This window comes from Brassica rapa, chromosome A04 (assembly GCF_000309985.2).
Source record: "Brassica rapa cultivar Chiifu-401-42 chromosome A04, CAAS_Brap_v3.01, whole genome shotgun sequence".
NCBI lineage: Eukaryota > Viridiplantae > Streptophyta > Magnoliopsida > Brassicales > Brassicaceae > Brassica > Brassica rapa.
The window spans coordinates 3,171,662-3,187,876 of NC_024798.2; the positions used below are offsets into that span (position 1 = coordinate 3,171,662).

General features: G+C 37.3%; 2 protein-coding genes across 2 annotated transcripts in view; both read left to right on the forward strand.

The window, feature by feature from the left end:
• LOC103863213 overlaps positions 1-16,215 on the forward strand; it is a 743,758-nt gene that overhangs the window by 492,200 nt on the left and 235,343 nt on the right. The gene's annotated exons all lie outside the window — the stretch shown is intronic.
• LOC103863359 (ABC transporter G family member 19) lies at positions 1,751-15,665 on the forward strand. The gene is given in 5 exon segments (XM_033290625.1): positions 1,751-3,862; positions 9,482-9,731; positions 9,734-9,966; positions 10,181-10,455; positions 11,941-15,665. Coding segments are annotated over 4 exon segments (2,160 nt in total). The 5' UTR covers positions 1,751-2,354; the 3' UTR covers positions 10,350-10,455; positions 11,941-15,665.

Here is a 16,215-nt window from a genome sequence, read left to right on the forward strand (position 1 = left end):
GGGGGAGCAAAAGGTGAGAGTTTTGAAGCTCGATTAGTTTGGATTGGAGATTTTAGTGGAAGAATTTTAAAGTTTTGGGAATCAAATTGAACAGTACCAGTAGATCTAGAGAAAGACGGTACTGCAGAGGAGTTGGGATTGGCTTTAGCAGATGCTGCAGCAGTTTGAGTAGAGCTCGAAACTTTACTTACGGAGCTCCGAGGAGGAGTCTGAAGCAAACTTCGAGAAGTTTTTGGAGAACGAGAAGCAGGGGAGTTGAGAAGGGGGAAACGGGAGAGAGAAAGGGGGTTATCAGGGTCTGGGTCGGGGGGGAAGGGGTCCGGGGGGTTATCATCAGCGGTGCGAAGCAGCGGAGACAGAACGGAGTTACTGTTCCCAAGGAACCAGGGGTTCGCCACCCATTTATTGGTTTTTGACTTGGTTTCAATTCAAAGGCTTGTTCCTTGGCAGTGTAGTAGGTGAGATAATTGAAGTGATGCAGCGGAGCAGTGGATGGTCTCGTTGAAGCGATATCTTGGGCTTCCAGCACTCTCTGGGTAAGTTCCCGCTTATGGACGGCGGAAAAGATCATGAGATGCCTTAAGATAGGCTTGAAAAATGCTCCGACCGATGTCGCGGCTGGGTTTGGAGTGATACACGGTGGCTCAACCAAGCTGGTTGTAGCTGTACGGCTCTGCGCGCCCCCCAACATCCTATGGGATTGTCGTCAAAGTGTCTTGCGGTCAGGATGCTTTTGTGCTAAACCACTGGCGGTGAGGAGTTGTTTCTTTTCAGATGGTGGAGACGGCCCTATTGGAACAAGATACAAATTATCAAAAAATTATATGAATAAAAAAATTTATTTAATAAATATTTATATTAAAACTATATGTATTTTTAATATTGTTTAAATAAAATTATGTACTATATAAAAATAAATGTTTTTAGTTCCTAATTTTTTATTGAACAAATATTGAGAACTTAATATTTTAAATACAATTTTAAATTACTAAAATTAGTAAAGTTAGTATTAAATTTTTTTGTTTTTAGCTATTTAATTTTTTTGTTATTAAACATATAAATGATCATAAAATTTTATAAGTACAAAGTCTTATTTATAGATAATCTATTTTATAAAAAAGATAATCATATTAAAATTTGTACTATATATGTATACTAATATTATTTAAATTTAACTATATACTATTGAAAATAAGTAAATATGATTAGTGTTTTGATTTATTTATCTTACAAAATAAGAGAATGATTATTTTGATTTATGTGTTCATGCCAATTTAAAATTATATATATAGTTATTTGCTTCTCAGTTATTCAATATATAATATTTGTATATCGAATGTTCGCCTTTCGCAAGGCGCGCGGATCTTAATCTTTAATCTAGTTAGATATTGACATCTATCAAGAATTTCTCTTCAACCGGTTTGATTCTGTCTTTGCTGGATTGTTTCCAGTTTTTTTTACCCGACGTTTTCGTTGAAAACCATAAAACATTTTTCTTATGAACGGTTTATAAAGACTTATTCTTGGGTTCACCCCCTAGAGTGAACCTCTAGGTTCACCAACCAATAGAATTGTGTTATTTAATATTCGATATCTTTTAAAAAAGGAAATAAAATATTGTCAAATTATATTATATTTTTAAAATTAAAAGTTAATAAGAAATAAATAAAAAATAGTAGTAATTACAAAAAAAAATATTTTTAACGACGTCAGCAAAAAATTAAATCCTAAATCCTAAACCCTAAAACCAAAATCATAAATCTTAAACCATTGGATAAACCCTAAACTCTATGATAAATCTTAAACTCTAAATCAAAATCACTAAACACTAAAACACTCAAGGGTGGGTTTAGAGTTTTAGGGTTTAGTGTTTTTATTTATAGTTTAGGATTTATCCAATGGTTTAGAATTTACCTAAGGGTTTAAAGTTTACCCAAGGATTTAGGGTTTACCCAAGGGTTTAAGATTTAGGATTTAGGGTTTAGGGATTAGGATTTAGGGTTTAGTGTTTTGCTGACGACGTTAAAAATATTTTTTTAATTCTTTTTTCTGTAATTACTTTTTTTTTTTACTTTTTTATTTTAAGAACATAATATAACTGGACAATATTTTGTTTCCTTCTTTTAAAAGATATCGAATTTGAAATAATGAAATCTTATTGGTTGATAAACCTAGAGATTTACCCTAGGGGTGAATCCAAGAAGAAGTCGTTTATAAATATTTATACTAAAGAAAAGTAACTTGATTAAACAAAATTGTATAAATACTGAACGTGCGTAACAACCAGATACACATCCAATCGTTGAAAAGGTTTTTAAAAAGAGCTCGGTAGAAAAACCTGTAAAGACAGCCGTATGATGAATTTGTCACTAAGTGCTAGAAAAACTGCGATGCCATGTCTTTTAGAGGAAACACAATACATCTTCCCCGCCGGATCACCTACGCTCGTCGAGTTATTGAAAGACTGCGACAGTTTCCGGAAAGAAGATTCCAGCTCCGTCACCAGAAGCGACGACACGGCTCATCACATAATAGATATCGATGCTTTACACGTACCACCAGCTGTACCGTTTGTCTTAGCCTTCATCAACCTCGCATACAGTGTCACTCTTCGCCAACGGTTTGGTTCCTCGTCCACTTCGGTGAAGACTCTACTCGATGACGTTTCCGGGGAGGCTTGCGATGGCGATATCCTCGCCGTTCTCGGTGCAAGCGGAGCTGGAAAGTCCACGTTGATCGATGCATTAGCGGGACGTGTTGCAAAGGAGAGTCTAAGAGGCTCCGTGACACTAAACGGAGATAACGTTTTGCAATCTAGTTTGTTGAAAGTGATATCTGCTTACGTCATGCAAGACGATCTCTTGTTTCCCATGCTGACCGTTAAAGAAACACTTATGTTTGCTTCTGAGTTTCGCCTCCCGAGAAGCTTGTCCAAATCCAAAAAAATGGAGCGTGTTGAAGCCTTAATAGACCAACTAGGGCTCAGAAGTGCGGCGGATACAAGAATAGGAGATGAAGGACACCGTGGAGTCTCCGGTGGAGAGCGGCGGCGCGTGTCAATCGGTATCGACATTATCCATGACCCTATCGTCTTGTTCCTCGACGAGCCTACATCAGGGTTGGATTCCACCAACGCATTTATGGTGGTACAAGTTCTTAAAAGAATAGCTCAGAGTGGCAGTATCGTAATTATGTCGATACATCAACCAAGTGCTAGAATACTAGATTTGCTTGACCGTCTTATCATCTTATCTCGAGGCAAGAGTGTGTTCAACGGTTCTCCGGCAAATCTTCCTTCTTTCTTCTCCGACTTTGGTCATCCCATCCCGGAGAGAGAGAACATCACCGAGTTCTCACTTGACCTAGTTCGAGAGCTTGAAAGAGAGCCCAACGAAGGAACCAGAGAGCTAGTAGATTTCAACGATGGATGGCAGAAAAAGAAATTTGCTCGAGACACGACACAAACTGCATCTCAACAAGCCTTGTCCTTAAAAGAAGCCATCGATGCAAGTGTCTCTAGAGGTAAACTAGTCTCAGGCTCGTCCGGTTCCATGGAAACAATATCTTCATACGCAAACCCGTCACTGTTTGAAACATTCATCTTAGCCAAACGTTACATGAAAAACTGGATTCGAATGCCTGAGCTTGTCGGAACAAGGATTGCTACCGTCATGGTGACCGGTTTTCTATTAGCCACGGTCTATTGGAAGCTAGACAACACTCCAAAAGGTGCACAAGAGAGGTTAACCTTATTTGCATTCGTGGTACCTACAATGTTCTTTTGCTGTTTAGACAACGTCCCTGTTTTTATCCAAGAACGTTACATCTTCTTAAGAGAGACAGCACACAACGCTTACAGAACATCTTTTTTTTTTTTGATAAGTATGTGAATTATCATTAAAAATGAGGCAAGTTTGTACATGTACAAAAAGAAATAGAAGAAGCAATTTGTTGCCAAAAAAAGGTAAAAAACAACAAAGAGCTTAAGTGCTGGAATAAATTATTCCAACAAGCTAAAAGAATCTAAGCCAATGACTCATTAGATTCCTAAATTTCCGTCTCCTCTTCCTAGCGTGGATTGAGTTGCGAATAGTCCTGTCAATGTCTTTGAAGATGATCATTGGAGTTGAGGACCTGCTGTTATGGAGTCTGTTATTGCGCTCAAACCACAGCTTTAAAACAGTTGTGTGTACAGCAAGCCGGCGGAGAGTAAGAGAGGAGGTCCTGTCTTTAAGGTGGAGCCAGTCCAGGAGAGCAGTCCAAGTGTGAAAGAGGAACGGTCTGTAGCCAAGGCGCCTCGTTACTTGTTTCCAAATCTGTTCACTAAAAGAGCATCTTAGGAATAAGTGGTCTCTGTCTTCATCATGGGTACCACAGAGAAGGCAAGACTTGTCTGGTACCGGTGACCACATGGCGAGGCGATTCCGGGTAGGAAGTCTGTTCCATTGGGCCACCCACATGTGAAAGGCTTGACTGGGTATGTGGCCACTAAACCAGATTGCTTCCTCCCACTCTTTTTTATCCCCATGGTTTCTAATAGAGTTCCAAGTTTGAGCAGCAGAAAAAGAGGTGAGAGATTTACCATCGACTTCCCAGTAGTAAATGTCTGTTCTGTCCGAGAGACTGGGAAGTGGAGTGGAGCAGAGTAATATATGGAGCTCCTCTGCCTGTGGCGACCTAGCAGGTCGTAGGATCCAACCTGTATCCGTACAAGCCTCACATATTTTTGCGTTGATGGCTATACCAATATGCCTTGGACCATCAACTCCAAAAAATTTTATCAAGGGTCCTAGATGGTTCCACGAATCATACCAGAAGCTAGCTAACTGGCCATTTCCCACCTCACATTTTATGAAGCGTTCAGCCAAGGGTCTCAACTTTAGAATCGATTGCCAAATCCATGAGGATTGCTTTTGTTCGTCTATGCTCCAAAGGGAAAGATGCTTAAGACGGTGCTTTTTAGTCCATGAAGCCCAGAGGGACTCAGATTCAGCGTGTAGCAGCCACAAAAGCTTCAAACAGAGGGTCTTGTTCCAAGAAGCGAGTTCACGCAGGCCAAGCCCTCCTTCAGATTTTGGTAAACAAACCTGCGACCATGATATCTTTGCAGCGGCTCTGGTGGTGATGTTTCCATTCCATAAAAACCGCGAACAAAGAGATTCAATAGTCCTGATACATCCCTTAGGAAGAATGAAGGTAGAAAACCAGAAATTAACAGTACCGAAGATGACTGAGGAGAGAAGCTGCTTACGACCCGCAAATGTTAGAGCACGAGAAGACCAAGATGTGAAGCGACTCTTGAGTTGGTCAATAAGGGGCCTATAGTCACAGATTCGCAGCTTTCGATGCATAAGAGGTAATCCAAGATACCTGACCGGAAGCGAGCCGAGAGAGAAGCCAATATTGCATAAATCAGTGGCCTCCATTTGGCTCATTCCCACAACAAAGAGCTCAGTTTTGGATCTGTTCATGTGAAGACCAGACCAAGAAGAGAAGCTGTCTAGAGTGGACGCAATTTGCTGAAGAGATCCTTGAGCCCCGTCAAAGAAAATCATAATGTCATCCGCAAAAGCCAAGTGTGTGACAACTGGATCAGACGCTAGCGGATGATAGCCAATTAAACCAGTGCTGTAGTTTTTGTTAAGCATTTGACCCAAGACTTCCATAGCCAGAACAAAGAGATATGGAGATAACGGGTCTCCTTGACGAAGACCCCTTGCTCCCTTGAAGTAGCCACCAAGCTCACCGTTCACAGCAACAGAGAAGCGGGTGGTAGTGATGCACTGAGATATAAGATTGATAAAGGAAACCGGGAAGCCAAGTGCTCTCAAGATCAGAAAGATGAAGCTCCAATTAATAGAGTCGAAAGCCTTTTTCAAATCAACCTTCAAGATGGAACGCTTTGTGATATTCTTCCAATTATATCCCTGGACCAACTCCGTTGCCATGAGCACATTTTCAACTAAGAGTCTCCCCGGGATGAAAGCCGACTGAGTGTTGGAAATAACAGAAGGAAGAACTTGCTTCAACCTGTTAGCGAGAAGTTTCGCAATCACCTTGTAGACTGTATTACAACAAGATATTGGTCTAAACTCATAGATCTTATCAGCATTCTTCTTCTTGGGTATCAACGTTAAGATCGTAGCATTCCATTGTTGAAGGAGGCGGCCTGTGGTAAAGAATTCCTGGATTGCATCAATAACCTCCTGACCCACTGTGCTCCAATGTGCCGTGAAGAATTCTGAGGGATACCCGTCTGGTCCTGGTGCTTTATTCTTTGGTAGATCAAAGAAAGCAGTCTTGATATCCTGACTAGTATAGGCAGCAGAGAGAGAGTCCGAGACTGATGGAGAGCACCTATACGAGAGAAGCTGTTCAATATCCACAAGAGATGAGGCTGAAGAAACGGATTCTCCTCCAAGAAGGTCCTGAAAGAAAGAGACAGCATGGGCCATAATTTCCGCTTTGCTGTCAATCAAGTTGCCTGCCTCATCCTTCAGATAAAGAATCTGGTTCATGTAGTTTCGAGACCTCATCTGCCTGTGATAGAATCCAGTGTTGCTATCTCCCTTATCTAACCAGTTAACACGAGATCGTTGGTAGAAGAATGACTCCTCTGCTTTAGCCAAAATAATCCATTTGTCGTATGCTGATCTTTCATTTATACCAGCCTGAGGAGAGGGAGAGGAGAGGACAATATGCTGGCAGTGAGTGAGGTCGTCAAACGCTTCAGAAACCCTTTTCTCAATACCCGAATAATTCTCTCTACTAAAAGATCTGATGATGCTTTTGAGAGCCTTTAGCTTCCTTGAAACCCTCAGCATTTTCGTGCCATCAAATGGGAGAGAATTCCAACATTCCTTAACCACCACTTCAAAATCAGGATGATCATTTAGCATTGAGAAGAACTTGAAGGGTTGTTTAGTCTTTGGCTTTTCCACATCAAGAAAGACACAGCACGGACTGTGGTCCGAGATCCCCGGATCCCCAAAGACTCCAAGAGAGTTAGGAAATTTATGGAGCCAGTCGTCATTTACCAAGATCCTATCAAGCTTCTTTGAAATAACAGAAGCTCCCTGGTTATTGGACCAAGTGAAGGAGTTCCCATAGTACTTTAGATCAGCCAGATTTGTATCATGTGTACAGTTGATGAAGTCCCTCATACCACGAGAAGAAGAGAAAGCATCAGATGAGGAGTGTTCACTTGCTGCTAGCGTTTGATTAAAATCACCTAGAACTGTCCAAGGAGTGTTAAGGACATAAGGTGAGGTAGATAGGAAGCGTAAGTCTGACCATAGCGCGCGCCTAATTTTCCTGAAATTTGAACCGTAGACAAAAGTGGCTACGAACACAGTAGGAGAGAAAGGCATCTGAACCTGGCAAGAGATTGACTGAAGCGATTTGTGAAACACAGTAACTCTGACGGTCGGATGCCATAGAACCCATACCTTGCCTAGATCCGAGAATTCATAATTACATTCATACGACCATCCGGGGAAGACTCTACTAATTATTGAAGCAGCCTTCCCATTATTTACATGCGTCTCCAGTATACTTCCAAAAACTGGTTTATTCTTCCGCATCCATTTCCTAAATCCGCAATGTTTTGTTTTATCGTTAAAACCTCTTACATTCCAGCAAAAAATATCCATAGAGGTAGAAAATTTAGAGGATTAGAGGGCCTCTAGCCCTAGCCAAGCTTTTAGCTTTCTTCTTCTCACGCCGAGAGATAACTTTTATGTACTGATCATTCTCCTCATCCGGGTCATCTTCGTCAGATGAAAGACTTTCTGAGCTCGAGTCACCACCCTTAGAGCTTGAAACGTTCAGTTTTTTCGGGGAGTCGAAGAGACTGGCACATAGGTCAACAATGAGCTTCCCATTGTGATTTGGATCAGAAGCTTTCGCTGTTGATTGCTTTACCGCCCTAGGAGGGATATCACGGCTGGGGAAGACTTCATTTTCATTGCGCCTTGGACCTTCCGTGCGCACCCATTGTGTAGTCGGCTTAGACTTTCGCTTATCTTTAGGGTCAGCAGCACGAGGTGTGGATTGGTGTTGGAGACCTGGAGCAGGAACCCCGACAATAGGAAGCTGACTTCTAATAGGGTCCTTTCCATACCTTTTGGGAATAGGGGGGTTCTGTCTAGGGCATGCATCAGATGAGTGCTTTACAGAACGACAAATGCTGCATCTAGGAGGCGCAGACGGACATTTTGAGATCGTGTGCCCGACTTTCGAGCAATGACTGCAAAGAGAGGGAAGCCAAGGACTAGAGACCCCTATACGGACAACCTCTCCTGATTCAAATTGCGCGTTAACAGCCTCCGGGATAGGCTTTCGAGGATCAATAACCGTGTACACTTTGGCAACTTCAATATTCGTAAGGTTCAGGGTAGAGGGATGGAGACATAGAGGGTGTCCAACCAAGCCTGCATTTTCTTTAAGAGCGTCTTCATTGAAGAATTGGAGGGGGACCCCTGTGAAATCTAGCCACACCGGTACAGTGGTTAAGGCTGGTTTCTCCGGCTTAACTCCGGGAGCCCACTTCGCTACAAACATAGTCTGCCCATCAACTTGCCACAAACATTGAGATAGAATCCGACGACGAGCATTTGGACAAGGTACTCGAAATAGGAAAGCGTTGCCCTCCATCTTAGAAACTGAGATATCACGGCGGTGTTTACTCCACATTCCGTTCGCAATGGCATGAACAGCTCCTCTCGCGGGCGCTTCCTCGTAGAACTGTCCAATGATGAAACTGTCCCAAGACTTCTTATTTTTCTCAATCACTGAATTAGGTATCTTGACACAAGGTTCTCCAGAGTCTAGAAGAAAGGGAGTTCCTTGTGGATCTAGTCTACCACCATTGGGCTTCACTTTGTCTCTCCATAGAGTTGTTTGAGATGTGATAACATTAGGCGATGGTTTTGACGGCTGAAGCTGAACATCAGACAATTTCTCTTGTTCAGGCTCAGAAACATGGTGAGGGAGCTCACCGACAGGGATATGAGATGATTGGACCTCATGTTCTTCCTTTTCAGGTACAGAGTCATCTGTAGCTGAGATCTGTTCATTACGGTTAACGATAGCCGTATCCACAACCAAAGGGAGGATAGAGGTATCATCGATGGCAGCTGGAGCAGAAGATGCAGGCACCATAGCGTGCTGTGGGGAGACAGCGATATTGGCGGCTGGATCTGCGGAGATAGGCATCAATGAAGGGGGGGCTGAGGCGGTGGAATCGGCTGGAGCAGCGGAATCGACGGAGATGGTGGAATCGACAGAGACGGCGGAGCCGGAGGGGCTATCACCAGACGGCAGCAGCTTGGTCTTCTTCTTCTTCGACATTGGTGGGGGCCGACGTCGGGCCCGACGCCGGTGGAGGGCGAAGGAAGACGACCTCAGTTTCGCTTTTGAGAGAAATTTTAGGGGCGCGTGAGGCGCGTGTCCTGGATATTCAGGATAGCTCTTACAGAACATCTTCATACGTCATATCTTATTCTCTAGTGACCATGCCTCAGTTAATAGCCCCGTCCATAGTATTTGCCTCCATCACATTCTGGACCGTTGGTTTGAACGGTGGGTTACAAGGTTTCTTCTTCTATGTCCTCATAATCTACGCTTCGTTTTGGTCGGGATCATCTGTTGTTACTTTCATATCTGGTGTTCTTCCCAACATCATGTTAAGTTACATGGTCGCAACATCCTATCTCGCATACTGTTTACTGTTGTGTTGAGTGGCTTCTACGTGAACAGAGATCGTATACCGGTCTACTGGATGTGGTTTCATTACATTTCACTGCTTAAGTTTCCCTACGAGGCTGTCTTAATCAACGAGTTTGATGACCCTTCTCGTTGCTTTGTAAAGGGAGTTCAAGTATTCGACGGTACTCTTATCGGAGGAGTGTCTGATTCGGGAAAGGTTAAGCTCCTACAAACTCTGGGAATGTCGCTAAGGAAGAGGCAAAGCCGGTCTTTGTTTTGTTGAGGCTACAAGCCAAAAATAATAATATGGCTGGTTGGGATTGAACCCTTAACCTCTTATAGAGGATAGAGCCATTTAACCAATGGACTAAAGTTACTTCTGTGGATTTTGTGGCTGATATTATACTTAATAATAATAAGGCCGGAAGCCCATGCTTCATTGGCTTATGGCAAAGGCCTGCTCTGGGAAGAGGATAACGGAGTCAACATGTTTAAGGACAGGGTCTGACTTACTTGTACAGCAAGGTGTTACTCAACTGAGTAAGTGGGATTGCTTGTGGATTACGTTTGCATGTGGCCTCTTTTTCAGGATCTTGTTTTACTTTACTTTGCTGTTTGGGAGCAAAAACAAGAGGACGTGAGGTAGTAGCCCCATAAATAAGTATGTGCGTTGGTTACATATTTATGTGAGGCTTAAAAAATTTAAATAATAGCTTCTCGAACGGTGGTTGTATACTTGTATAGTATGTACTAGGTAATAACCCGTGCCTTGCGCGGAATGTGATTATTAGTTTCGTTCTTTTTAATAAAAAAAAGATATTAAATTTGTTTAATCTGGATATTGGTTAGGTTTTATGTTTTTGGTTTTTAATCTTCTAAAATATAACTACTATTTTAAATTAATATTCATTTTAGTTTATTCGGTTAAAATGTTTGATTTTTTTATTTTTTCCGGTAAAAACCAAAAATTAATATTATTTTTTTAAATTCATATTATGAATTTTAGATAGTCGTCATATCGAAACCAATAGTTTCATATTATAGTTTTTAAACAGATAATAGTTTAAGAAAATTAAAAGAAAATTATTAATACAAATTATTTCACTACAATTTGGTCGGTAGTGAAAGAAACATTAAGAAAAAATATTTCAACTTTCAAAAAAATTAGATACTTCAGTTGTGGTGAATACTTAGTTATAAGGTGCTCACATCAAGGTGCACATGTATGTTTAATACTTAGTTAGAATGTGCTCATATCAAGGTGCACATGATGTTTATGTAAAAAGTATATAAAAATAGTTGAAAAATATATAAAGATATTGTTAATTAATATTAAATGACATTTTTGTTCAAAATAATACATAAAAGATAAAATTAAAATTAATTTAAAATAAAAAAGACCTTGACATTAGTCATTTTTTCATACAAAGAAAAGAAAATTATATTCGTAAATAGGGGTGGGCACATATCATATTTGGGTATTTGGAAGCATTCTTGTCGATTCGATCTTTAGCCACCTAGATATTCGATAACTCGGATATCCGAAATGTTTTAGAATTTTAAAGAATATCCGATTTTATTCGTAAGTAAAATAAAATTTTAAAAACAATTTAATAATAATATTTTATTACAAAAATAAAACATTATATAACATTTTAAATTCTAGTACCTAATATAATAAATTTAATTCATACAAATATTGTAAAATTGATATAAAGTATAATATATATAACATATATATATATATGTATATATAAGTCTTTACATATATGTATATATATGCATATAACATATCGAATTAGATATATGTTCCTAAAAATATTGGTATATGTGATTTGCTTCTTTTTTGGATATTGTATTTTAGTATTTGATTTGTTTCGTAGAGTTTCAAATATCCAGATTTTTTGTTCAAATCAAAACGGATAACGAATTGAATCAAAATTTATGAATATTTTGCTCAACTTTATCCGTAAACAATAAAAATAATATATATATATAGTTTGGCTTTTGATTCGTTATCTATTTTTATTTAAACCGGAAAATTCAGAGTTTTATTGGAACTATGTATGTGAGTTTTATATTAAAAAAAAAACACAAAGTACATAGTGTGAACACGTTTATGATTATAGTGTGAACGCGTTAGCATATTTATTATCAAATCACTGTGAGGTTGCCACGTGTCTATTATAATGTGAATGCATTTATTACAATGCTTCTCTTTTAATATATAAGGGATACTAATAGCAGTAATAACATTTATGATCGTTTTATCTCTATGTATTTTTCTGTAATAAATATTCAAAATAAATTATTTATATACTTTTCCAAGGCCATTATGTAAAATATATATTTCATAAAATGATTTTTTAAAGGAAAGCTTATTTAAAATCCTTTTGAGCTGATATCTTAATTATCCGAGATACCATATTTCAAACTTCTATGTTAGATAGTAGCAATATAAATATTTTACAAGTATCTCTACTTTGAAGAAACCTAAAGAATATTTAAGGGCAATTTTTCTAAATTGTTTTTTTTCTTAGTTTTTGTCTCCAAAATAGATTCTGAATTGGAGGATCGCTTAAATAGTCTTCATTAACTGTTCAAAAGACTCTAATATCTTCAATTAATAATATACCTAGGAAACAAAAAAAGACTTATGTTCTCTCTCGCTCGACAACGGTTACGACGTTACCGCCATCTAGACACCGGAGACAAATTACGCCGAGCCACCGTTGTCACACTCTTTACATTCAAATCAGAATATATAGATGTAAGTTTTGAATGTTTCTTCTTCAAAATCGAAATCAAGGGTTTTGATTGAAAATTTGGAAATCTTCTCTTCTTAGTGTTTTTGAATTGAAAATTGGGGATTTAAATTTGTTGCTCTTCAGATAATATATTTGAGCTTGTTTTGTTGTTCAAATCAAACAGAGTGAACATAATCAGAATTACAAAGAAGGAATTTCACTAAGCTTGATTTACAAAATCTGGCTTACGGAAGAAGATGAATCTGTGACCTTGCTTTTTGGTAAGCCATTTTGAATCTTTGATGTTCCTAGTTCTTTTTGACCAATGATTTATTTCTCTCAGATTCGAATTTTTTTAGTCTGATTGTGTGATATGATATGGTTTCAAACATGTGTGTGTCGATGTATTAGTTCTCTTGTTCCTCTAAAAGTTGTATCTTTTTCTTGTTAAGAACACACATGAAAATTATAGTTTTTTTCTTGTTCTCGTTTTTCGCAAGTGTAATGTGCATCATTAAATTTTGTTGGTACTGTTTGTAGCTGAAGAGAAACACCATTACTCGAGAAGTTGTTCTGGTAAAGAAAATGCTCTGTTGCACTTGTTGTCCAACGAAGGAAAGGGCCTTGGACGTTGTTGGAGCTCAAATCAAAGGCTGCTTAATTTTGGGAACACAAGGTTTCGAGGTAATATACCTTTGATTCAGTTGTTTTCTATATAAGTTGAGTTACATCAGATGCTTTTCTTGAGAACCAGCTGTTGTTCCTGAGTGTGACTGAGATGAGTTTGCTTATGATATTTCTAGTCGATTGCTTGTGCTTGTGAAAGTGTGTGTGTGAACTAGCTGTTGTTCCTGACTGTGACTGATATGAGTTTGCTTATGACATTTCTAGTCGATTACTTGTGCTTATAAAACTTTACGGTTTATTTTTAAAAAAATTCAGGAAGGTTTTTTAAGTTTTAGGATATCTTTCAAAAAAATCCTATATTAACAAATTTGAAAAAAAAAATTGCTTGGTTAGTTGTTTTGGCTTACGCATATTGATATCTTTGGTAGGCTCGTGAATTTGCTTATGACATTTCCAGCTGATTGCTTGTGCTTGTGAAAGTGTGTGTGTGTGTGTTTTTTTTCCATTTCAGAAATAATTTGTGTTGTTTCAGGAAAGATTTCCAGAAATTCAGTGAGAGGTGTTTGAAATTATCAGGGATTTTAAGTTGTTGGACGAATTGAACTAAAAATCTCTTCGAGGAATAATATAGTGTTTTGCCGCTGAGCTATGGTGTTATATTTGTTGGACTAACTATTTAAAATTATATACACAAGCATTATCTATTTAATTAAAAATGTCTGGATTCCGAATAGAATCAAACACGGGTGGATATACGGTTTAAGTAGAGTACGATAGTGGTTTAGTCAAATATAAATGAATATATTGACAAACGTACTTATATAGCATATTTAGAATATCATGTAACATATTTAGGATGGGTTTACAAAACATATTTTGAGTGCATATAAGCAAAGCCTCAATTATATATGTCATGTGTTTAGCCAAAATTAAGGATTTGTACACCATATTGGTAAGAATCAAATGAATTTGTCTAATTTTGAAAAAAAAAGGATATACCGTATTTATGATAGCATGTAACATATTTAGGATGTGTTTCTAAAACATATTTTGAGTGCATACAAGCAAAGTCTCAATTATATATGTCATGTATTTAGCCAGAATTAAGGATTTGTACACCATATTGGCAAGAATCAAATGAAGTTGTCTAATTTTGAAAAATAAAAATTAATCACATTTTTAGTATATATCATATTTAGGATAGCATGTAACATATTTAGGATGGGTTTCCAGGACATATTTTGAGTGCATATAAGCAAAATCTCAATTATATATGTCCAAAATTAAGGATTTGTAGACCATATTGGTAAGAATCAAATGAAGTTGTCTAATTTTGAAAAAAAAAAAATTAGGATATACTGTATTTAGGAGCATGCAACATATTTAGGATGAGTTTTCAGAACATATTTTGAGTGAATACAAACAAAGTCTCAATTTTATATGTCATGTATTTCGCCATAATTAAGGATTTGTACACGATATTTGTAAGAATCAAATGAAGTTGTCTAATTTTGAAAAATAAAAATTAATCACATTTTTTTAGTATATACTGTATTTAGGATAACATGTAACATATTTAAGATGGGTTTCCAGAACATTTTTTGAGTGCATATAAGTAAAGTCTCAGTTATATATGTCATGTCTTTAGCCAAAATTAAGGATTTGTACACCATATTAGTAAGACTCAAATGAAGTTGTCTAAATTTGAAAAATAAAAATTAATCAATTTTAGGATATACCGTATTTAGGATAACATGTAACATATTTAGGATGAGTAACCAGAACATATTTTGAGTGCATATAAGAAAAGTCTCAATTAAATATGTCATGTGTTTATCCAAAATTAAGGATTTGTACACTATATTGGTAAGAATCAAATGAAGTTGTCTAATTTTGAAAAATAAAAATTCTTAGACAAGTATTCAAGATATATTCTAACATAGTTAAGAAGTCTTCCAAAGTACTTAGACAAGTATTGAACGAACTGAAGAAGCATTCAAGAGAACTGAAGAAGCACATGTATTAGTAGCTTGCTTGTTACAGCTATGTGAATCAGAAAGAACCTGCGGAATTCTAATTCTTTTTTTTGAAAGTTTAGTACATAATTAGGAAAGCTATCATGAATAGTGCTTAATTAATATAAAACAACAAACCTTTACATACAAGCAACGGATTCCATCAAATAACAAACCTTTACACACAAGCAACGGATTCCATCAAATCACTTAGTCTTGTCGATGAAAGTTCTTATGGAGATTGTCGGTACATCTTCAACCATACTTTTAACCTCCAAAGAGATTTCATAGCTCAAAAGTTATATCTTCCTCTTGAATACCATTTTAAGCAAATTTTCATATTAAAGATCTTACTCTAAGTGAATAAACAGTGCAGTCATGTTCTTATCCACATAAAACTCCCACTGGAAAGTATCCTTTTAGCTCCATCCTCCACAAACACAAGAAAAATTCAACCATATTTTGAAAACCTGTTAAAAAGATCAAAACCAAATCTCAAAAAGATCAACCAACTGTGAATCAAAGAGATTTAAACTAAATCTTCCAAAAAAATTCAAAAAACGTGTAAGACATTATTAAGACAATTTTTGTTCTGGATGGCTATCCTAAATTTGAAATAAATCTTCCAAAACAGTTCAAAAAGCGTGTAAGGAAATGTAAGACAATCCTTATTCAGGATGGCTAATCCTAAATTAGACCTAAATCTTCCGAAACAAGCAAACCAAATCAACATAATCAAAATCTATAAGAAATTTCATTGGCTATAGAGATCATTAAATAGAGTTTATTGTCTACAAAACTGAGAACACATATCAAACAAAGAACATTGATCTACAAACAAACAAAATTAATTGGCTATAGTCAAACTCTATGAGCAAATTCATTAGGTACAAAGGTCACTAAATAGAGTTCATTTTATATTAGTAGAGAACATTGATCTATATATAAGCAGATGTAATTAGCTACAAATAAACACATGTTACTGGCTACAAAGAGAAATGGTTCATAATAGCTTTCCTAATAACATAATTACTATAAATTTAAAAAAAATCACAAAATGCATTCATGTTAGTTAATCATCGTTATGTTAATTCGTAAACCTAACTAATCTAATTAAA